This window comes from Vulpes lagopus, chromosome 13 (assembly GCF_018345385.1).
Source record: "Vulpes lagopus strain Blue_001 chromosome 13, ASM1834538v1, whole genome shotgun sequence".
In the NCBI taxonomy this organism is placed as follows: domain Eukaryota; kingdom Metazoa; phylum Chordata; class Mammalia; order Carnivora; family Canidae; genus Vulpes; species Vulpes lagopus.
The window spans coordinates 4,296,660-4,320,723 of record NC_054836.1 but is presented as its reverse complement, the minus strand read 5'-3'; the positions used below and the strand labels follow the sequence as shown (position 1 = coordinate 4,320,723).

Below are 24,064 nucleotides of genomic sequence, written 5' to 3'. Positions count from 1 at the left end.
GAGGAAAAGAGGAAAGTCAGGGGGAACAAAGTCAGGGACATGTAGATGGAGAAGAGCCACAATCTCTGGTCCCCTTGAGTCCCCTTCTTAACTAGGAAGTAATAAAATAAGATGCAGTTACTATCCCCAGTCTTAGGAGCTCAGGCATCAGGATAAAGCATTATTTACTGACTCAGCACTGGAAACATCACCAGAAATTAGGAAAGGGACTCCTGGGAGCTTCCACTGAAAAAAAAAATAAAAAAAAGAAAAGAAAAAAAAAGAAAGGGAAGCTGTGTCCCCCCTTTTAAGGAGCACATCCAGATGCTATAATGCCTCAGTCACTCAATTTGTTCTGCAGTCAAAAGGTAGTTCCCTCCCTATGAAGCTTGCTCTGGAGGGTATGTCATTTAGCCAGTCCTGTGGGGTGAGAGCCAGAGATGAAGGATCAGATTTAATAATCAGGAACAAAGTGGCACCATACACTTATAAGGACCTCATTTTTTAAAAGATTTATTTATTTATTTTAGAGAGAGAATGTGAGCAGGGGGAGGGGCAGGAGGAAGAGAAGCAGACATTCTACTGAGCACAGAGCTCAACACAAGGCTCAATCCCACTACCCTGAGCTCATGACCTGAGTTGAAATTAAGAGTTGGACGCTTAACTGACTGAGCCACCCAGGTGCCCCAAGGACTTCATTTTTTTTTAAAGCAAATCCTCAGTTTATCTAGATGGAAGGCAGGCAGTAAGCCCTACATTTTATAGCTAGAAAAATTGAGGCACGGACAGTTGCCCAAGGTTCCTCAGTATCAGCAGAGGCTAGATCTCTCAACTCTCAACCAGTATTCTTTCCATGAAATGTCAGTTCTATCATGAGAAAGCACAATGACACCCCAACTCATAGAGTGACATCTCCTGTTAGTCCAACAGAAATAGGTAACCTACTCTGACAAAGAACATTTTATTTCCCTCCATTGGCTAACAGCTGTCCTATTCTTCAGTCTTAGCTCCAGCTTTCTGGAATCAGACTAGAAGAAACTGAGGTGGTGAGGAGTGGGATGATCTGATCTGATGGGATGAGAGTGGGGAGGAGGATAGATCAGCCACTCACCATTACCACCTTCCAGAGCAAAAGCAGGACCTTCTTTATAGGGAAGTGGGGAGCCAAGCCACTGCAGAATTTGGTAACCATGGAGAAAAGCAGAAGGGCAAAAGGTTCCTCATTATGCACAGAGAAGCCTGGGGAAGAGGAGAAAAGAAGTGAGAAAGTGAGGATGAGCACTGAAACCCTACCCCTTTAACCCTACTTCTGGACACAGTGAGGAAGGCTCTCATGTCACCCAAAAAATGTGAGTACTTGTTCCTTAGAAGGAGCCTTAGAGAGTCCCCAGAGGGAAAGGATAGGAAGTGAGGCCATGGAGGTGAATTGGTTAGCTCCCAAGCTTGAGGGTGGATACCAAACTAGAAGTAATAGTAATAAAGATGTTGCTTTCTGGCTGAAGGACTTAATGCATCTCATGGATCACAACTCACTTTGCCACATCAATGGATTTATTTTAAAAATCTCATAGGCCTTCATATCTTATCCCTGTCTAATGACATATCAACTAATATTTTCAAGGTGGTTCAACTCATTTTTTCATGTGAGATTGATGATGAACTGGGAGATGGACAGCTATCCCCATTTTATAACCAAGGAAACCAAGGCATAGAAATGACACATGATGGTACTAACTCAGACACAAGGGCAGTCAAGCCAGGTCCTCATGCCTGCCACACAGTAGCTCTGCCCTAAAAGAATAGATGCTAATTCTGAAAGACGAAGGAAGGAAAGAAGGAAGAGAGGAGGGAGGGAGCGAGAAAGGAAAGAAGGAAAGCTGTCTGTCTCTATGTGGAAGCACAGCATCTCATCCCTACCCTTCCTCAGGTTGCCACTTCTTACTCAATTCAGTGCGGAAGGTCTCCCGCACTGTCCTCCACCGGCAGGAGTCCGTCTCTCTCTCCAGGCGGATATTTTCCACCAATAGGTACATGACACTCAGCAGCACCCTGGAGTTATGGAAGGGTTACAAGAGATTCCCAAAGCAGCTCCCAACCTGTAGCCAGAAACCTCAGGGATGATCTCTGTGGGAGCCCAACCCAGTGGAATTAGCAACTATTAGCAGTCCAGGTGTATCTGGTAACCCATTGCTAATTATCCCCTGTCCAATCCCAGGGCCAGCTCCACTTACCTGAGCTCTGTACTATCAGCAATGGAGATGGCTGGTTTCCGAAGAGCACTGCTACAGGCCTGGCTGTTGCTGCCATGGCGACGAGGGAGAGAATAGGAACTTATAAAACCTCTGCTATTCCCTGGCTATGTAGCTAAAAGAAATTGGTCTAAGGTAAAGGAGCCCACCGAATTCCTCTGCCATCTCTGTAAACCCTTATCTGTGGTGAAGATGGGCAAAGGCAGGGTCTGTGATGATGCCTCCTCTTATAATCCACACTGTGCCTAGTACCATGCTGAACACAAAATAGATGCTAAGCAACACTTGTAATCTACCCTATTTGAATTTCTGGATAATAGGCATGAGATAAAATGAGGGATCTCTACAGTGGTAGCAACAGATAAGGCCACCTCTAGAGCTGTGACCTATGAGGGAAAGAACTGGGTACAGCAACAGAAATTGATCCTGTCCCTCTTGGGTCATGTTTCCAGGTAAAACAATTTCCTTCATGGATTCCAGAGTTAGGCTGAATTGAAGTGTTTAGATAAAAAGGGAACCCATCTAGGGTAGGGCCCTAAGACCCAGGACTGAAGCTGTAAGTGGGGGCAGAAGCTGTTGATGTTGTCCTCCCAACCTCAGGGAGGACAAAATATCAGAGAGGATGGCTGGATAAAGGGAAACCGTCAATAAGCTTTGGACTGAGGTTTGAATAGACTCTGCTCCCATAGAGGTCTCTATAGTGAGGGAATCAGTATAGGACATGAAACACCCTTCAAGGAAGGGGATTATCTAGGCCAGCCCTCCCCTAAGGCTTCTCACTCTATTTCCATGTGGAGTAGCTCCAAGAAGGTAGAGAAGGTCCCCATCTGATAGAGCAGGAAGCAGTTGTATCTGGACCAGTGTAGCACATCAACCTCCGAATCACATTCCCCAAAAGTACCTAAAGAACCAGACAGTTGCCATGTGGGGTTGAGGGTAAGAGGGGTATCCAGTTCTTTCCACTCTGCCCCATGATCTTCAGACTATTTTCCAACACCCTGACCAACAATTAGGCTGACAAAGGTAGGGCAAGGGCCCCTAGAACTTCCTTGAATGAGGCAGGAAAGAGGAGAAATAGTCTCCAGAGTCAGGTCCAATGTGCTTATCACTGGCCTGTCTTAAGTTTGAGTTCCCTGAAAAGCAGATCCAGAGAGGATTCAAATATAAGTAATTTATTTGGAAGATGATCCCAGGAACCATTAGTAGAGAAGTGGGGAAGTTAAGCTAGGGAAGAAAAGGCAGCCAAGAGCTGAAATCCAGGATGGAGGAAGCTCTGGGAAACAGTATGTTTTTCAACCCTCAGAATCATCCCACCCAAGAAGAGTGAGATAGTTGGGCTATTCATCCAGTAACTCCTGTCATTCATTGATCAGTGCTACTGCACTAGGGGAGCACATTAATTTCCTAGCACTTCCTGGCTACCCTATATGGACTGCAGAGAAAGCCCTCAGGTAAAAAGTTAAAGGTACTAGCAGTTGGAAGTTGGCCGAACACTAGACCCAAGAGATGCAGTTAGGCACTGCCTCGTTTGCTATTGTCTTTTCACCACTCTCTTTCTTGTCCATTTATTGTTTTCTTATAAAACTAGCTCCCAGCTAGTTAGTTCTGCCAAAAGTCCTCTTGTTATGACCTCAGGGCCTATTTTTACTATTCCAGTTAGGTTATCTCATTTCTCTTTCCAACAAATGGTTAATAGGTCTCTTCTGGGAAGGCTTCCCTAATTAATCTCATTGAATTCTGATCATCTCCCAATTACCCACTGCATCCACTCCTGCTGCTATGCTGGCTTGAACCCTCTAAATGCCAAAGAGAAATAAAACAGAGGGTCCATGTGTGAATCTGCAGGACCCCACTGTCTCCTCTTAGTAGAAGTCAGTGCCATAGCTGAGGAAGGAAGGCTTCATGCTCAGCTGGTGGTATATCATCAACTCTAGCCACACAGACTCTCTTGCTAAGTATTCTCCACATATGATTATAGCCCACATGAAGGAAAAAAGTACCTTATAAGAAATCTTGCCATGCCTGGTAAGATAAAAGCCAATTCCAAGGGATCCAGAATAGTACCCACCACTATCTCCTTAACTTGCTTATAAGCATCAGGTTACTTCCAGCACTTGATAAGATCTGTCCTTGAGAGGTAGGGACCTTGCTTTCTTAGCATGGCTTGCCTCATCCTAGTCCTGATGGCAATATTTCTTTTTTTTTCTTTTTTTATGGCAATATTTCTTTCCCCAGTGTTTACCCATCTGAAGCTGGCAAGGGTGGACACTTGCCTTGGGCCAGGTATAGAACAGCCCGGGCCACCTTCAGTCGCCGTTCCCTACTGACCACCTCCAGTCGGTCCAGGAGTCCCATCACATAGGCCTTCTGGGCATCCTCCTCCAACTCCAGCCACTCCTTGCCTTGCACTGGAGACAGAAGGCCATATAGATCCAGGGTCAGCTTCTGACTCCCCTTCCTGGAAAGGCTCCTGGTAACATGTCTACTTCTAATCCCAGCCCCCAAATTCTTCTCTTCAAAAGCTTTCCTTATTTAGATGAGAAGGAATAAGAGATTGGAAAAGTAAAGGACCCCCAAAGTTCTGGCTGAACCCACTCTGAATGAAGCCTCTTCTTCCATATTCCCTTATTCTCTACACAGAGCCTATTCTGGCTTCTCTCTCTGCCTTTTCAAGGGGTTCCCTCTCTCCCTACATATCTAATTCCTATTTATCATTACAGGTCCTATACTAAATTACCTCTTTCCCACTAATGCTCCAGCCAGAAGCTCTGTCCCCCAAGATACTCCTCTGCCTCCAAACCCCCAAAGATACCTTTTACTTCTCTTATGATACTTACCACTTTCTTCTTGGCGTCAGTTTTGTGATGTACACACCTCCCCTCTGCCACTGGACTATAATCTCTTTGAAGATACTGCAAATTCACTTTCACTATTTTGAGCACAAAATAGTACTCACCACACATCTGTTGAATTGCAAACTGAATTCACTGACCAAGTAAGGAAGTGGAGGTCTGAGAGGATCAGTGTGGGCACATGAAATTATTATTAGATGCTATTAGGAGTGACACAGAGTTGGAGGCAGGGATTGAATGTTAAAGTCAAGGACTACACTAGGTACAGGGTTCAACCAGACAGCAGGGCACCAGCCCAGTCCTCATCCCTCTGCTCTCTAGGCCCTTTATATCAATGAAAAGGACCCAGCTCAGGCTTCTCCTGCTTCCATTCCATGGCCTCTCCACTTGAGATGTAGGAAACTCTGTGTCCCATATACAAGGAGGGATAGAGAAGTGGTTACAGAGAGGATAGAGAAGAATCATACTTTGTTTTGGGCATTTTCTAGATTGGACTGGGATATCATGGAGGGAAAAGCAGGTCTCTACGTATAAGATTCTGGGATCACCTTGAGTCTTGAAATCTTCTTCAAAGCACCTTCTGTTAGTGGTGAATTCCAGGTTTTCAGTGTAGCTATATAATTCTGTGGCAGGAAAGATAGGACAGAGTCACAAACACTTAGCAGACACTTATAGAAGGGGCCTGGGGTAGAGAGGGTGGCATGAAAGAGCTAAAGCTTCCAACACATTCTTGTGTCCAATTCAATCCAGAGCCAGCTTCCTCCCTATCGGAGCAGTTAAAAATAGCCACTTGTGTCCCTGGGTGATTAAACCATCAAACCTGTCCTCCTCCTGCCAGCTGGCTGCTACAGCAGAGAAGGCAGTCTTCAACACTTGGTGAGGGCCAGGAGGTTGGAGCAGAGAGGGCTTACTGTCATCACTCCTGTTTCTTAGGGCTGCAGCACTTTCTGATTGTCAACCCAGACTGAGACTATCCTGTCTCTAGGGAAGAGACGGGCAACACAACGCCTGAAGCTTAGAGGCAAGATCCTTGTGCTATTCAAGGAACCAAAGTATGTGTTAGAGGGACCTTTGGGGTTGAAGCCAGTTCATTCTCTCCCTGCTGAGTTTCCTCGAAGCGTATAGAAGTTTAGGTTCTTGCCCATAGCCATCCAGGTAGATACAGCATCAAACCACAAAGAGGCAGCCATTGTTGCCAAAGGGCTGCTTATGCTCAAGAAAATCTAACTTTGTTAACAATAGTCTCTGAATACAAAATGCAGAGAGTTTATGAGAAATGAAAATGCCCTTTCCTCCACACACACACATAGATACACACTCTAGAACATTGTATCAGTAAGTATTCTTATCTTACAGAGGATGAAGAATTGAATTGAGAAGTCAATAGGTGACAGAACAGATTTCCTCAAACCTCTGTTCCCTGAGACCCTTCCTGGAAATTTAACTAGGTCACAGATAATTCACAAAGGGAAATTCACTTATGTTCCAGCCAGCTGTCTAATGGTTGAGAAACACCTTGTCTGGTAGCCAGGGCTTTTGAGTCTTGAGTTCCAAAATCCTGGACTGACCAAAAGCAAATCCCATCTTTGACTCTGATATTCTTCAGTGCTCAGTGGGTGGTGTGCATATGTTTTTTAAAAGCACAGTCAGAAAATGGAGCAAGGCTGTTAGGTACTAAACTTTTGTTCTTATTTTTAAATTTTAGTTAATGAACTTTCACATACAGATAAATATAGCATACATAAGATACCTATGTATCTTCTACCCAGATTAAACAAATGTTTACACTTGTTATATTTGCTTCAGACATCTAAAGTCCTCTTTTCCTTCTTAGTCTATCTTATTCCCCACTCTAGAGTTAAACATTTTAATGAAATTGGTGTGTATGCTTCACATGTCTATTTTTCTACTTTTACTACATATGTATATACCTGTGAACAACATGACGTTGTGTTTGAAGGTTTTTACCCAAATAGGATATTTTATATATTGTTTTTTCTTAGGAACAGTTCTTAGTATGTCTTTCAATAGTTTTTTACATGACAGTGTAATGAGCACATCCATTTACTTAACTGACACTGTTCTCAATCAAGTGTGCAACTAGACTTTCCAGAAACATCTTTTAGATTTTGTGTGTTTAAGCAGTTTTTGGGAGGCATGAATAAATTACCTTGTCACTGCTTTTCCCCCTCTGAACACTAGGTTTTTAACATTTATTGATACTGAAACATATTGATATAGATCAATTATTCCAACAGCAATGTGGTAGCCTATTATATTGATATTCTAGTTTATCGATTTCCCTAAATTGTTTTAAATTTTTCACAATGACCACAATAAACGTCTTTTTTTTTTTTAAAATAAACATCTTTATACATGTTTTCTTGTGCCCAACTGTTCTTTAAAGTATACATCTAGAATCACTGGGTCATATAATATGTATGCATCTTCAACTCCGCTAGATATGGCCAAATTGCAGTTTTATACTCTGCTCCCACATGCCAAGCAGTGTATAAAAGTACTAATTTCTCAGCACCCTCACAAACTTCAGGCTTTTAAGTTTTGCAGTCTGATGAATGTGAAATAATTATCTCATTTTAATTTTCTTTTCCTCATTTGCTAATGTAGTTGAACATCTTTTCATATATTTATTGACCATATGGTTTTCTATTCTCTGAATTCTTATTCATATTCTCTATTTATCTATTGTACATCTCTCTTCTCTCTCTACATACATAAATATACACATGCATATATATATGAAATATATTTATATTATTTGGAATTCTAATCCTTTGTTGGTTATTAAACTCAGTTCTCTATTTGTTACTCATCACAAAATTTATTCCTTGTGCTTATTCACAAGAACTTCTTTAAAAGTCCTTGTCTCTTTTCCCTGAAAAAGCATGTCTCAAAGTGTCACTTCCATGTGACAGAATATTTAATTTTCACACCATCTCCACCCAAAGCTCGTTTATTAATAACTGGCATTCATAGCACGTGTAACATGGAGGCTCTTAATGTGAGGAGATCACACTTAGCCTAAGCTAAAATCCAGACAGAGGGAGGGAAAGGGTGGCAGAAAGAAGGGGGCATGCATGCAGAGATACGAGTGAATATGAGAAAAGAAACAGAAGGAATGGGAAAAAGGAGGAAAGAAAACAGATTTGAGAGTGCACCAAAGAGAATAAAGAAGGATGAGCATAAAAGAGTGATAGAAAAAAGTAGAGAATACTGGAACCAAAGGAGAATTCACAGAAAGAAATGTAAAAGCAAACAAATATTAACTGCTGGAGGTTGGAGAGAAGAGGGAATGTGGAGAACAGGCAAGCTGCCAGGGGAGATCACAGACCCCTGCCCTCTCCTCCTGGCTATTCTTGCACTCTCCACAGACCCATCTCTGTCTCATACCTGACAGCTCTGCTGCATGCCCATCTGCATCTCCATACTCAAATTCCAGAGTGGGGCAGTCCACAGAGCCCTGTAATGGAGAAGTCTTTGCAGTAACTTGGGGAAAAGGATGAAAAAGGAGATCATACTTTCATTTAATCTTCTTCTCTTGGAGGCCAATGTTAGGTCAGGGAGGCAGCTTACAGTCTCATCTGGGCCTTTAATCCAAAAGGTACCCTCCTCCTAGCCAAAATTGGAGGCTCAGTGCAGGGCAGGGCTGAAAATTCCTATATAAAATCCGAAAGTCTGAGTAAAGGGCTATGATTGTGAAGATATGAACGCTACACAATCTGTGCCTGTATCTGACCTACATAAACACAGATGAGAAGAGCATGTATCTGATTTCTAGAACAATGAGATGGACTTAAAACAAAATAAGGTGAGCCAGATTCTAATTTCAGCTATGTCATTAACCCAATGTATGAATTTGGGCAAATCTCATTCTTTGGATCATAGTTCCTCATTTATAAAAAAAGTCCCTCAGCTCTAGTGTTCCACGACTTTAGGATTGTCAAATAAGGAGTAGTTCTATCCCAAATTGTTTTATTTTTATTTATTTATTTTAAAAGATTTTATTAATTTATTCATGAGGTACACAGAGAGAGAGGCAGAGACATAGGCAGAGGGAGAAGAGGGTTCCTCGCAGGGAGCCCAATGCGGAACTTGATCCCAGGACCCTGGAACCATGCCCTGAGCTGAAGGCAGATGTTCCACCACTGAGCCACCCAGGGGTCCCTACTCCAAATTGTTTTAAGGCTAGATTTTCTATGATGCTGTTATGTATAAATTTATAATCCTATATAAAAATATTTTAATGTGATCCCACCTCTAAGCATTTTGGAGTTATTTCCTACCATAAATTTAAAAAATTTTGAATCTCAGCCATCACATATTGAGATCCTGAACAAGTTACTTAACCTCTCTGTGCCTCATTGTGGTATAAAAACTGTATTTGGTCTTTGCCCCCTGTTCCAGGCACAGAGCTCCAAAAACCTTTGAAATTTCCTGATAGAAGTGTAATCCATAAGCCCCTGTCAATAATACTTGAGTTTATGTTAATGAGATGAATCCAGGTTAGCCTTTAAGAGTTTCAAAGGAGGGGCTGGCTGTACCTCCAGAGAGGGGAGGAGGCTGAAGATTGAGTTTAATCAGAGGCCAATGGTTTAATCAACCATGCCTAGGTAATGAAACTCCATTAAAGCCCTAAAATAATGAGGTTTGGGTACACTAAAGTACTAGGAGGGTGAAAGCTAGAGGATGTGGAAGCTCTACACCATCCCACCCCCATACCTTCTCCTTTGCCTCTCTTCATTTGGCTATCCTTGAGTTATATCCTATATATTAAAATTGTAATCATAGAGGCAGCCCGGGTGGCTCAGCGGTTTAGTGCCGCCTTCAGACCAGAGCATGATCCTGGAGACCTGGGATTGAGTCCCACGTCAGGCTTCCTGCATGGAGACTGCTTCTCCCTCTGCCTGTGTCTCTGCCTCTCTCTCTCTCTGTCTCTCATGAATAAAAAAATAAAATCTTTAAAAAATAATAAAATAAAAAATAAAATTGTAATCATAAGCAGAGCAGTTTTTCAAATTCTGTGAGTTACTGTAGCAAATTATGGAATCAGGTGGTAGGGATGGTCATGGAACCTCTAAATTTACAGCTGGCCAGGTGGAAGTGCATGTACCCTGGAGATCCCAGGTGTGGCTGGCATCTGAAGTGGGGACAGTCTTGTGGGACTGAGCCCTTAACTTGTGGGGTCTGTGCTAACTACAGATAGTGTAAGAACTGAGTTGGTGACAGGGAATTATTGGAAAACGAAGTGCTCAGTTTTCTTATCTGTAAAATGAAGATAATTCATGGGGTCATTATAAGGACTAGATGAGTTAATAGAGGAAAAGCATCTAGCATACTACCCAGCAATTGGTACTGCTATGTAAATGGTTATATTAATTTGAATTTTACTTATTGTACTTGCAATTTTAACATTATATGATAAAGGCATATTTCTCATATTGTTAGGACTATCATTTTAAACAGCTAAGTGTGCAGTGAAATGGACAGATAACTGGTTACTTAACCAGTTCTCTAGTGTTGAACATTTAAATTGTTTCTGATCTTTTTTTACTATATGCATGAAGCTGTAATACACTTAGCAATCTTTTCATATTTAGGATCTTTCCTAAAGATAGATATATTTTTTAAGGTTTTATTTATTCATGAGAGACGGGGCAGGGGGGTGGGGAGTGGGGGGGGCAGAGGGAGAAGCAGGCTTTATGCAGGGAGCCTGATGCAGCACTCGATCCTGGGACTCCAGGATCACGCCCCGGGCCGAAGGCAGGACCTAAACCGCTGAGCCACCCAGCGATCTCTCGATTTTTTTTTTTTTTTAAATTTAAGGATAGATTCTTGCAAGAGAAATGAATGCATCAAACTTTATGAATACTCGTTGTATGGTTCTTTGTATATGACAAGTTTTTTTCCAAAACCACTTTACCAATTTACACTGCCAACAATGCAAATCATATTTAAATCCACTATAGCAAAGATTTCCAAATACTTCTGATACTTTTGGGTTACAGAAAAAAAAAAGGTGGAGGGTGCAAATGACATTAGGTAGTTGAGATTTTTATCTGTTAAGTAGAGACTTAAAAACTTTTTAAAAATATTTATTTCAAAAAAGGATAGTTTAATACTCCCCAAACGAGGACGTAGTATTAGAATAAAAGAGCCATCAATAGTAATGTTGACATATTGGAGTGACATATACACACATATACACACAAAACTGGAACAAAAGTTTAACAGTCTCACTATCACTATATGTGATTAGATATTTTCTATTCTTCTATTTCTTTAAAAAAATGTTGGTATCAACTCACAGAGTACCCCCTACAGTTTTAAAAACACCATTTTAATTTGCATGCATCCTGCAGCAAGACCAAGAACCAGCATCCTAGTGACAAGATGTCACATGTCCCCTGCTGTGATGTGACCAGAAAGATGGTCACCTCTGTGGTCTTCTACCTGAAAGCCCAGAATCTGGCCTTACGTCAGAAAGACCCTGAATGAGGCTCACTGAGAAACTCTCACAGCCCAGAGCAGGCTCAAAATAACTGGGGCCTGAGAAGGATGCCTGAAGGACACAGCCTTGCCAACAGTCAACAGACCAATGTTGCTTCCATGGTTTGGACAAAGGCACTGTGGAAACCTGAGCAGCTGGCATCAGGGGAAACTGAGCAAGGGGTAAGAGAACTCTCTGTACCATCTCTGCAATGTCTCTGTAAACCTAAAATCACTCCAAGTAAAAAGTTTAATAAAAAAAAAATTGCATAATACTATTTACTTATTTATTTATTAAGTGAGCTCTACATCCAATGTGGGACTTGAACTAATGATGCGGAGATCAAGAGTTGCATGCTTTACCAACTAAGCCAGCCAGGTGCCCCAAATTGTATATATCCTTTAAATTTATTGTATTGAACTATATTTTATGAAAAATCAATGTCAATGCCCTGAATTTTCCTCATTTTGCCACAAACCAGTAAAACTTTGTCAAGGACTTTTGGAACCAATTAAACCAGGGGACTTGGCTAAAGAGGCCTGAGGTGAATCGTTTAGTTAAGAGTCTTATTAAGGGTTACTTGAGTGGTTCAATTGGTTTCAGCTCAGGTCATGATCTGAGTCCTGGGATACAGCCCTGGGGTGGGGCCCTGAGTCAGGCTCCAAGCTCAGTGTGAAGTCTGCTTGTGGATTCTCTCTCCCTCTGCCCCCCACCATAAATCATGTGCACTCGTTGGCATGTTTTCTCCCTCTCTCTCTCTCATATAAATAAATGAACCCTTTTTTAAAAAGGATTAAATCTTTTTAAATTCTTATTAAGCAAATAATTATTCTCTAGCTTCCTCTTTTTCTTGGGAGGTTCATACACTAAGCCTTTTGTGGAGGGTAGTTCAACTAGTGTCCCCTACAAATACAATGATGGATGAGGAGGCTCCCTTGAATTGTGCCAACAGTCATTCTCTTCCCATAATCCTCTAGAAGCACAAAAGAAGGGGGGAAAAAAACCCAAACCACCAAAATCAAAACCCACCTCCCTTGAGGACTGTCTTCCACAGGAAAGGGAAAGGAGGGAAGGAAGGAAAGGCAGATAGTTATCTGAGTCTGGCACCTGAGTGTTATGCTGATAGGGAATGTACTGACAGGTAAAAAGCAGCTTTCCTGCTGCAGTAGAAGGTGGAGAAAAGCTAATCTTTCCAGCCAGCCTTTTGGCAGGCAATGAGCCCAGATGGAGAGGATCACTGCAGTTGTCCATTTCCAAGCATAAAAAGTGCAGCTGCAGACAACCAGGAGGCAAAACTGTGGGGCAGGTGGAAAGCTCTGGGTCTCTGGATACTGAACTTATTGGCAAAAGGAAAATACTATCAGAGCCCTTTCCTGAAGGAAGACTTGATCGCAGGGAAAGGCCTCCTACATCAGTTTTAATTCCCCCAAAGAACATATCTTTCTGAAACTATCTTATTTTCTTACATATTGTCTGTCTCTCCACCCCAACTAGAATGTTTGCTCCACAGACCAAAGACCTTATCTTGTTCACCACTGTATCCCTACCACCTAAACAGCGCTGGGCATGTAGAAAGGAATCAATAATTTTAGAATTAATGAATGACCTATCCACTCTCCAAAAATACATTTAAGTAAGAGCAACGTCTCTATGGGAGAATGAGCACAGGGTGCCCTAAAAGGCCAGATTCAGGGGCACCTGGGTTGAGCATCCAACTCTTGGTTTCCACTCCAGTGGTGATCTTTATGTGTTGTGGGATAGAGCCCTACTTGGGGCTCCACACTCAGCAAGGAGTCCACTTGGGGATTCTTTCTTTCCCTGTCCCTTACTCATTCTCTCTCTCAAAAATAAATAATCTTTAAAAATACATGAATAAAATAAAAGGCCAGGTTCACAGTGAGGCAGGGAGGGAGATGATACGGATAGAACACTGATCTAGCTAGCAAGACAGTAGGACTAAGCTCTGCCTCTGAAAGGTGGTATGACTTTGGGCCAGTCTTTTCATCTCCTCCACTCCTCTTTTTTTAGAAAAAAGGATGGATTCCTACTTGTAGCAAAATGAAAACATATATGAAATCCCTTTGGAAACTGTGATATAGGGGCACCTGGGTGGCTCAGTTGTAATTCTGGGGTCCTGGAATCAAGTTCTGCATCAGGCACCCTGAAGGGAGCCTGCTTTTCCCTCTGCCTGTGTCTCTGCACCACCCCCCCTCTCTCTGGGTGTCTCTCATGAATAAATAAGTAAAATCTTAAAAAAAAAAAAAAAAAAAGAAATTGTGATATACTATTCAAATGGTAAACCCTTGCTGGGATAAGTAAAATCTGGCTTCTAGTACCAGCTCTGGCCCTATGATCTACTATGTACTGACCAATTACATGCTCTGTGCCTGAACTGAATTAAACATTTAACATTCAGTTATCTCATTTGGCTTTATCACAACCTTCTGAGGTAGGTAGTATTAACCTCATTTTATAGATGAAGAAATTGGAGCTCAGAGTTTTGGCAATTTGCCAAAAGTCACACAGGGTAAAATAGTAGGGCTAGGGTTCAAAACCTGGTCTGACCCCAAAGCCTAGTGCTCCTGGCCACTATGCCAGATGTATGATCTTGGGCAAGTTACTTCTGTCTCTTGCTTCTGTAAAAGAAAAAGCTAAAATAGATGATCTCTACAGATCCTTCCACATCTGACATTTTGTGGTCTATCGTGTGTGTGTGTGTGTGTGTGTGTGTGTGTGTGTGGTCCCAATTCTACTCTTGACTAAACTGATGGAAATTGGCTGGATGAGGGGGTGGGGGACTAATAATTCACTCCTTTGATCCTCCTAGTTAGCATTTCTTTTCAGAAGAAGAGGAAGTGACCCAAACATCCATATTCCTATCTGTGGGTTTGTATCTTGGACAGTTCCATCCACTCCCTCCTGTACAGTCCCTGCCCGAATCCTGTCTTTGGGACTTTCACTGGTAAGGGGTCCTGATGTCCACGGAAGGCACCCCCGAGGGAGGCTGCCAGCCCTCGGAGTAAGGGGAAGCGCAGAAGTCCCTGGGCACATCTGGATCGGCTCGCCTGCCCGGGCTGGGGCGGGGAGGCGGCTGCCGCACGCGCCGGTCCCACTCCACTGCGGCGGCGCTCTGGCCCCCACCCCTCAGGCCAGTCACTTAAGCTCTGCGCTCCCGTTTCCTCCGAGAATCTAGAACACGAATCCCCCCCACTTCAAGGGGCTGCAGAGATGAAGGGAGATCGATGTTTGAAAAGTATCAGGTATGCTCGCTATTGCGCTCCATCTTCGCGCCCAGAGGAGAGCCAGACGGCTAAGAAGCCCCCGACCCGCGCAGGCGCCGGGCAGAGGGACCAGGGACTGCGGAGCCCCGAGTCCGGGGTGCGGCGGGCCCCGCAGGCGCCCGCTCCGGGGGGCGGCCCCGAGCGCACCGGGAGCTCCGGAAGGGGAGGCGGACAGGGCCGAATCACCTCGGCCACCGCTTCCCGCCCGCAGGCGTCTCCCGGCCCCAACTGAAGCTCTCCGGTTCCTCACCTCCGACTCCCGCCGCTGGCTTCTGAACGCTTCCCGGCCCTTGGGCGCCGACTGCTTCCCTTTGCCGCCGCCGTTGCCGTTGCCATTGGCGGACGAGCTCCCGGCCCCGGGCGCCGCGGGGTCCTCCATGCAGCCCCAGCCAGCGGCTCCCCTCGGTCGCTCTGCGCTCTCTGCCCGGGGCGACCCCGCCGCCGCGCGCCGGAGTCAGGCTCCGCCCCCTCCACAGCTATTGGCTGCGGTCGCGCCCCGCAGCCCCGCCCCGCAGCGCAATTGGTCGTTCGACCACTCGGAGCGGGACTTGGAGGAGGTGGGGGGAGCTCATTCGCGGGATTTCCCCCTCCCCCTTCCTTTTTAAAAAAATCCTGGGGCGGTGTTGGGAGCCTTAGGCTCCCGGCTCCACCTTCCGAATTCTGGGCCTCCGGGCTCTGGCGGGTTATCCTTTTTCTTCTCACTCAGCACTCCCCCCCCCCCCAAATAGTGACCTTTTTGGGGAGCTTCAGTCTCCGCCTCCTGCTCCTCTGCAGTCTGCGCTCCCCGGTACCACAGACCTCTCTATCCCGGCTCCCGCATTACGCCCCAAGTCCCGTTTCTGGCGCCGGGGAGCACGGCACCGCCGGGTGGCCTGGGACACCGCAGGAAACCGGGGACTCGCTCGCCCTCGGATTTCTCGAGAACTCATCCCGCCCGGAGTGAGGGCTTGGGCTGGGAGGTAGTGGGTTGAGGGGTGGGGTGGGGCATTTTCACTTCAAGAAATTGCCGGTGCCCTTCAGGGCTGCTCCTGGTCATCTGTCTTTCTCCGCTGAAGTGGGGCACCTTCCTCAGGTGTGAGCTAGGGAGAAATGTTGAATGGAGAGCATGCCCCCACCTGTTCCCTCTCCAGTCCTTTCCTGCATTTCTCTAAGATCCTTTCTAAGGATCACAACGAGGCTGTGTGATCTGCAGCTCCCGAATTTATCTAAAAAGCTGTTTACAGTAAATATTTAGGCTGTTTGGGTTGGTAGTTAGAAGTCCCAAACAAGCAGCCTGAGGGGAATGGGTGGGATGGGGGAGTTGTTGAGCTGCCCCTTCGTTCCAGGCATTAATTACGTTAGACACTTTCCAGATATCATATGGTACTTTCGACAGGTTGTTTTCACTAATCCTGTATTATTGTTGAGAAAACCAGCACTCACAGAGATTCCTCCTTGCAGTTCCCAAGGTATCATATTCTATCTTTTCTCAATGTCTTTGCAGTTCTTTCTCTCTGGAAAAAAAAAAACTTTTTGCTCTTCTTGGCTAACTTATATTGTTCTGTGAAGATTCCATTTCATTATAACCCCTTCTTCCAGAAAGCTTTCCTTTCACCCTTCTCAACTCACTCAGGCTGTGTTGGTGTCATACCAAGTCAGCTTGGATTCCAAATTCTTATATTTTCTACTCTATCTCCAAGGTAAGAGGCTCAAAGGAATTACTCCCCCTTCCTATATCTTAGGAACAATTCTCCTTTTTATTTGTATTTATTTTTAAAGATTTTATTGATTTATTCATGAGAGACACACAGAGAGAGGCAGAGACATAGGCAGGGGGAGAAGGCCCCCTGCAGGGAGCCTAAGGCTGACTCATCCCAGGACACCAGGATCATGACCAAAGGCAGATAGATGCTCAACCACTGAGCCACCCAGGTGCTCTTCCTCTCTTTTTTAAATCAATAATTCTTTTTTAAAAAAAAGATTTTTAATTTATTTGAGAGAGAGCACAAGAGCTTAAGTACACTCAGAGGGAGAGGGCAAGAGAAGTAGACTCCCCGCTGAGCAGTGAGCCCCAATGCAGAGCTCAATCCCAAGACCCTGGGATCATGACCTGAGCTGAAGGCAGATGCTTAACAATTGAGCCACCCAGGTGCCCCAATAATTCTTTTTTTTTTTTTTTTAATTTTATTAAGTAATGTCTACACCCAACTTGGAGCTCAAACTTAGAACCCTGAGATCAGGAGTTGCAAGTGCCACCTACTGAGCCAGTGAGTACCCCACTGTTTCTTTCTTAACTATTTCTCTCCTTCACTCTTTGCTCTGCTGGTCAGTAGGTGACAGATCAGAACAGAGTTGAGAGAGAGAACTCCTTGGAGCTTTCTCAGTTCCTTTCCCTCCTATCCCCCAACATCTCCTTACTATATCCACCCAATCATTTTCCCTTTCCTCTCCTATTCCCCCCAACCTGAATGTAAGTTCCTTCAAAATAGGGCCAAATTTTGTTCATTTTGCATATCTCACATATGTATGTTTAACAGGGCTTTTGTAATACTGACTGAAAAATCATTTGTAGGGAACTGTCCTATGCATTGTAGGATGTTTAGCAGAATCCCTTACCTCTCCATACTAGATGCCAGTAGTAGTCCTCTCCCCTAAGTTGTGACAACCAAAAGTGTCTCCAGATATTGTGAAATGTTTTCTGAGGGACAAAATCTTCTGTAGTTGAGAACTACTAGTTTAACAGAATTGAATTAGTGTGAATTTCCAAGGAAGTCCATGGCTCAAGGCCTCAACTATTTGATTTTGGAATTATTTTCAGGGTATTATTTGTTAAACTCTAATATTCACACTCTGCTTTAAAATTCACAACCCGGGCAGCTCCGGGGCCTCAGTGGTTTAGCGCCGTCTTCAGCCCAGGGCATGATCCTGGAGACCCAGGATCGAGTCCCACGTCAGGCTCCCTGCATGGAGCCTGCTTCTTCCTCTGCCTGTGTCTCTGCCTCTCTCTCTCTCTCTCTCTGTCTCTTATGAAAAAAATAAAATAAAATTCGCAACCCATACCTAGCTCATCAATGCTGCAGTGTGGTAAACCTGCACAGCCCGTTGGTGTTTCTTTTCTTTTTTTTTTTTTTTTGAGGGGTTTCTTAATAAAAGAATTAATTATTCTGTCTTCCTCTTCCCAATTCCTATCCTCCTAAGCAGAATTGTAGGTTTGACAGGCCCAGAACTTCATATTTCTTTTGTGAACCTAGTCAATCAGCAGGATCCCCAAACTGTGGTGGCAGGAAGGAGTGGCCAGTTTTGAGGCTTTGTTCCTTTTCCAGTCTATCCCTTGGGCAAAGGAACAAAGCTTCAAACTGGTTTCAGTTGAGAGTAGGACTGAGGACAGCTTTCAAATCTCCTCTGGCCTCTAGGCAAAGCCAGTTGCTGAGCCTGGAGCTCCATCTGGCTTCACTTTCAGAGAAGGGGTTTGAAAAACTGGTGTTAGGGAGATTGCAAGAATCAACACAAGAGACCTCAACCCATTATCTTTTCCACACTCCAGTGGAATGGGAAACAGTTAAAATCAGACATCTGTCTGCTCGTTATAGGCCCAGACTTTCAGAGCTTGTCAAAAGGAAGAAGATATCTGGAAACAATTCCTGGAAGAAATAACAAGAAATCACAGATTAACTGAGAACTTTACTAGAGGCCATAGACTTGGTACACACTGAACTTTTTTTTTTTTTTTTTAGATTTTATTTATTCATGAGACACACACACACACACACACACAGAGAGAGAGAGAGAGAGAGAGAGAGAGAGAGAGAGAGAGAGAGAGGCAGACACAGAGAAGCAGGCTCCATCCAGGAAGCCTGACATGGGACTCCGTCCCGGGACTCCAGGACCATGCCCTGGGCCAAAGGCAGGTGCCAAACTGCCCCTACCTGAACTTTTTAGCCTATTTGTCAACAAGGATTGATACCCATCAATACCATTGACTATAGAGGCATCCATATGGATAGCTGGGAGCTAATTAGTCAGGGACTAGTCTATAAGTGTTTCCACCTTGCAGAGATGGCTCCAGTGCTGAGTTATTTTTAAATCAACACTACCACTTTTCCTTGTCCCTAAAGTCAGGAATTTGGGGGCTGCTGGAAGAAGGCTGGAGGTATAAATAGGTAGTTACAAGGACTGAACGTATCCTTTTCCCCATGGAAGCTCTCAACTTTAATCCATGGAGGTTAGATACCAGATTAAATAGATAGCACCTGTTACAGAGAGTGCTTAAAAATAAGACACAGAAAGTCTTACAATATTTAATTTTTGAGGACACTGGGCAGCCAGGATGATGTAGTAGAAAAAGGTTAGAATTATCTTCTTCTCCCACCAATGGCACATTTGGGTGTAATGAGGCAACAGAGTCTGTGGGATCCTAGACTGAGATGAGAAATTGATGTGTATGTAGCACACGGTGTGTGCTAGGTTTTAAAGCAGCATTTAAAAAATTAAATCAGGTCTTTAAATCCTTACCCTAGCAAATAAGCACTAACTATTTCACAGGCAAGAAAACCAAGGCTCCAAACAAAACAAAACAAAACAAAAACAAGGCTCCAATGGTTATATAATATAATCAAATCATGCAACTTATAAATGGAGGAGTTGGTCATATGACCCTGACTCAAAGTCCAGTTCTTTCCACACAGACCACAAGCTAGAGAAACTGCACAGCAGTGGGTAGTCTGGGCTTATCCTGTGAGTTTGAAACTAAGACTCAGGTACCCAAGCTCCCATCTTTCACATAAGAGGACTCAAGCCCTGCTCTGGATATGTGTGTGTGTGAACTTGCCAGCTGGCTCCCAGGCTTCATTGCTAATTGTTACATTCTCCTTTTCCTCAACTGGAGTGGCACCAGCTTTTAGCCATTACCAACTGCCCAGACTATTAGCCCTTAGTTTAGATAAACACATGTCAAAGCAGCAGAAGATTCTGAAAGGGCAGAAAAGATCTTGCATACAGGAAGAACTAGTTTTAGGTTGTCAACTAAGAAAGGTGGCTACCATAAAGCTACTAAAAATGGCCACTCTATTGGTAGTTGAGATTGGATTTAATCTTCTAATTACTGATTTATTGAGGCAAAAGCTGACTTGGAGACAAATCTCTGCCAGATTAATTTACTTCTTCCTTTTGGTTGGGTTTAGTCAGATTCTGGATGCCAGGGCCCTTTAATCCCAAACCATGGATGCTGGCTTCCTGTGATCTCCAGCTAAGGGCAGCACACAAAAGACTTGGGGGACCTAGAACCAGACATTAGTTTCTCTGCCTTAGGCCTACACTTCTCAACTCCCTAGGGTAATGGTTGTGAGAAAGCAGGTTCTTTACACACGTAACCAGGGGGTGGGGTGGGGGGAAAGATATTAATGGAATGACCCACTATGGAAAAAGGGACCCAAGGCTAAGGCCATTCGAACATGCCTCTTGGTAGCTGCTTCAACTTTTTACATGCTTGCCCTACAGCAGGCTCTCCAGCCAGTTGCCCAGAAACATCTCTTACCTCTGAATTCGTAGTTCACAGAAGCAAGGAATACTCTCAAGACAAGAATCCATTTTAAGAATATTTTATTTATCTTTTGAGATTACATAGTCATTATTGCTGATCTAATACAATCACTTAGACATAAAGATTTCCAAGAGCCTCTCAGAAACGGCGATCCTTAGAGGTTTTATTTCCTTTCAGTAAGATGACAATGAGAACTAGATGATTATATATATATATAATATATATATATATATTATATATAGTTTAGTTTATCGTCTACATATAATTTGCTGGTGTTGCCTATTTTCTTTCCATAATTTTCCTTTATTAAAAAAGCTTAATGCAACAATGCATTTGATTTCTTTTTTTTTAAAACCATGACAAAGTTAATTTTGAGAAAACCACAGGAGCAGCAATTTCAGATCTCTTCAGAGAAAAGCCAAGCAGCAAAAAAGCTTTGCAGGAGTATGTGGCCATGGGGAGCCGTGCTCATATGGGAGGATAGGATGAGGAGGTAGGAGGGCAGACAGAAGGTAGACCTGATACCTTTTTTCTTTTTTAATGAGAAAACAAAACAAAAAACAAACCCTGAATTTCCATTAAGAAGGCAAAAAAGACCTCAAAAACTAGCACAAATTCATTGGAGAGAAAAATGGTAAGTATCCCCACCTGCCAGGGCCATATACAAGCAGATTAGTCTTCTTTCCCATGCTTCCAGATACCTAGAATGCATCTAAGGTGAGAGCTTGAGGGAAGAAGACACATTTGTCCTGGTTCCAAGGGTAGAGGGAATAAATGACCAGATGCCAACATTAAGGTAGAGCCCAAATACTCAGGAGGCCTGGGCCTCCTACTTCTTAATGGTTGCTGACATGGGGTCCTCAGAGAGAAAGGAAAAGGAGGTCATCTGAAACTCAGAGGTAAGTATCTCACCAGGGGCAGCAACACTGGCAACCTAATCTAGAGGTCTAGGGGGCTCTTTTTTTATTTGGAATGGGCCTCTTCACTATAGCAAGGCAGGGTATGCTTTGTCAGGATCAGTACATAGTAATAACTGCTCCCCAGAGAGCCAGGCTTTACTGAGAAACAGCAGGTTATGATTTTTGGCTTAGGAACATAATAGGCTAGAGTCCAGGTATCTGCCTAATGGAATCTCCCCTTGATATAAGGTGAATTACAAAGATCTGTATCCAATTAATTAATACAAAAGAGATTAAATTAATTAATACAAAACTCAGAACTGGATAGGCAAAAGGAAGAACTTTGTGGCCTAGTGGAATTTTCAGCATTTACAATCTTCCTCATGAAAGAATATAGCCATGTATGTGGCATTTTTCCAGTATGTTCTAAGATATACAGCCTCTGAGGAACCAGATGCTATGGGCTGAGGCTGTATACTATTTAATGAGGCAAGTAGCCATTTACCCAAAGCCCACCTCCATACCTCCAAAAGGAAGGTCACTTCCAGACTAGCTCTGAAAGTATATGTGAAAACCAGGGGAAGTTGAAGAAGGTGGAGATAGGAGAGGAGAATCGGGGTTGGTAAGGTTATAGTGATCCTGGATGGTCTGGTGGCATTTTCTTGAGTCACCTTGGTCTTGAGACTATGAGGCAGACCAGGGTAGGAAAAAAAAATGGGAAAAGAAACAAACAAACAGGCAGACAGACAGACAGATCTGAGACTGTTAAAGAAGGTTGTCAGGGGGGAAAGGGACACACTTCATCCAAGATTTCTAGGGCCACTCTGGACTAACTCTTAAAACCGGTCTGGTCCCGATGAAACCCTTAAGACCAACAAGTTAATCTCCAAAAGGTATCCAACTCTTATGTGGGACATAAAATTTCAGGCTGCTCACATTACTAGTTTTTTGTAATGTTGGAGTTCCTCAAGAGGCCACCTCTGAAATATAGAATCCTAAGATGGAAGAGGCAAGAATATAAAAATATATCCCAGGAGAGAAGAAAAACCATGGACTAAATCATAGAGACATCAGATCTCAGTTTGATCAATGGCAAAGGCCAAAGAAATGAATGTATGAGAAGGTTCGAACTAGTCAAACTAGCTTTAATCATCTGGATACAGCTTACAGTGTCATCTCTGTATAGCTTGGCTTGTTAAGCTGCAAAGCCCTTCCCAGGAGACAAACACATATATTCTGCTTCTTTAGAGTATCAAACTGTGGGCCTGAATGGCCTATACCACTTCCAAAGCCCTACACCCTCAAATCCATTGGAAAGTACATCATTCCCTGCTCAGTTTTAGGCAATAAGAGGAAATTTCAGGAAGCAAGTTTCATAACAAACTCTCCTTTTCTGAGACAGTGCCAGTCTAGAAGGAACTTCCTGGGAAACTGTTCAGTTAAATGACAAGTAAAACTATGGGCCCCAGTAAGGCTGGCCCCCACTTCCTGAGCAAAGTTTAGTTGGGTTAGAAAGACGGTAACACAAATATCCGACAAACACCAGGGCTGCTGAGGAAATAATGGAGGCACATTCCTCTTGGAACCAGAAAGTGTTAAAACAGACATGAATATTCAAGGAAGAAAGGGGTCCTGGGTAAGGAAGGAGACACCTGGTAAGCACTGGCGTAGCTAAGTTCTTGGTGTAGCTTGCCGAAATCATAACACTCCTTCCTTCCTAGTCATTTTATAAAGAAGGCAGTGATAGTGATGGTCAAGGCTGGGAACCCAGGCCATGTTAATTCAGTGGCTTCCAAAAGGCCTCACCTGGGGAAGAGCCAAAGCTGAAAAAGGCAACTGCTGAAAATTTATTCCAGAAAACCCCAGGGAACAAGGAGTCTGGAATTCCTGAACTAACTCCTGAACCTGGACAAGAGACAAATGACCATTGCTGAGGATTCCAAGTCAGTGGGGAATGATGCAGAAGATATAGTAGGAAGGATTACCCCATATCTTTCCTTCCTCAGCCTGTCTTTCATGGCTCTCACAGCCCTCGGGGCAGTAACCACACTCTGGGCCAAGGCAACAGGCACAGGATTCTAGATTTTAATAAATAAATAACCTAACATATAGGGTGAGCACGGCGGGCAGCTGATTGGAGAAGCAGCTTGCTGGGTTCTTTCCTGTATAGGAGTGGAGAAAAGACTTGGAGTTCTATTCCTTAAAATTTCTTCTGGCTTGAATTACAGGAACTTAATACCTAGAGGGAGAAAGAAAGATGAGAGGGTGATGTTATCAGCTTGTGAGGATGCTGGGACATGAAGAGCCCACCTAAGATATATAGCAGCAAGGACGCAGGGAGTGTATGATAAGGATAGATACTTGTGGTGTTTTTTCACATCAGTGAAAAAGACCGGTATTTTTTCCATAAAGAGGTAAAGATCATATCAAGAAGATGAAATGGTGGGACACCTGGTTGGCTCAGCAGTTGGGCATCTGCCTTCAGTTCAGGGTGTGATCCCGGGTCTGATGATTGAGTCCCCACATCAGGCTCCCCAGAAGGAGCCTGCTTCTCCTTCTACCTATGTCTCTGCTTCTCTCTCTGTGTCTCTCATGAATAAATAAATAAAATCTTAAAAAAAAAAAGGAGGCAAATTCAGAAAGGGAACACTAATATTTGGAGAAGGCCTCAAAGAGTCCTTTGGAGGTGGCAGTGATGGGGAGTGGGTTTATTTTTCTGAGTTCACATAAATGTGAAAGATGCAAGGACAGTGCAGAAATTTTTTTCTACCCAGGCTT

The 24,064-nt window shown here is 43.6% G+C and overlaps 2 protein-coding genes across 8 annotated transcripts in view; both read right to left on the bottom strand.

Moving 5' to 3' along the window:
* The window catches only part of STRIP2 (striatin interacting protein 2), a 48,190-nt gene extending 32,890 nt beyond the window's left edge, over nucleotides 1–15,300 (bottom strand). For both annotated transcript variants that reach the window (XM_041728099.1, XM_041728100.1), the window contains exons 1-8: nucleotides 15,120–15,300; nucleotides 8,492–8,561; nucleotides 5,629–5,703; nucleotides 4,502–4,636; nucleotides 3,009–3,129; nucleotides 2,211–2,279; nucleotides 1,922–2,028; nucleotides 1,091–1,218 (exon numbers count right to left, since the gene is read on the bottom strand). In XM_041728099.1, coding sequence (XP_041584033.1) covers nucleotides 1,091–1,218; nucleotides 1,922–2,028; nucleotides 2,211–2,279; nucleotides 3,009–3,129; nucleotides 4,502–4,636; nucleotides 5,629–5,703; nucleotides 8,492–8,561; nucleotides 15,120–15,248 — 834 coding nt within the window. In that variant the 5' untranslated portion in view covers nucleotides 15,249–15,300. The remainder of the gene's footprint in view (nucleotides 1–1,090; nucleotides 1,219–1,921; nucleotides 2,029–2,210; nucleotides 2,280–3,008; nucleotides 3,130–4,501; nucleotides 4,637–5,628; nucleotides 5,704–8,491; nucleotides 8,562–15,119) is intronic.
* A 5,129-nt stretch (nucleotides 15,301–20,429) lies between these two features.
* AHCYL2 (adenosylhomocysteinase like 2) overlaps nucleotides 20,430–24,064 on the bottom strand; it is a 164,225-nt gene continuing 160,590 nt past the window's right edge. For all 6 annotated transcript variants that reach the window (XM_041728101.1, XM_041728102.1, XM_041728103.1 and 3 more), the window contains one exon: nucleotides 20,430–23,525. In XM_041728101.1, coding sequence (XP_041584035.1) covers nucleotides 23,519–23,525 — 7 coding nt within the window. In that variant the 3' untranslated portion in view covers nucleotides 20,430–23,518. The remainder of the gene's footprint in view (nucleotides 23,526–24,064) is intronic.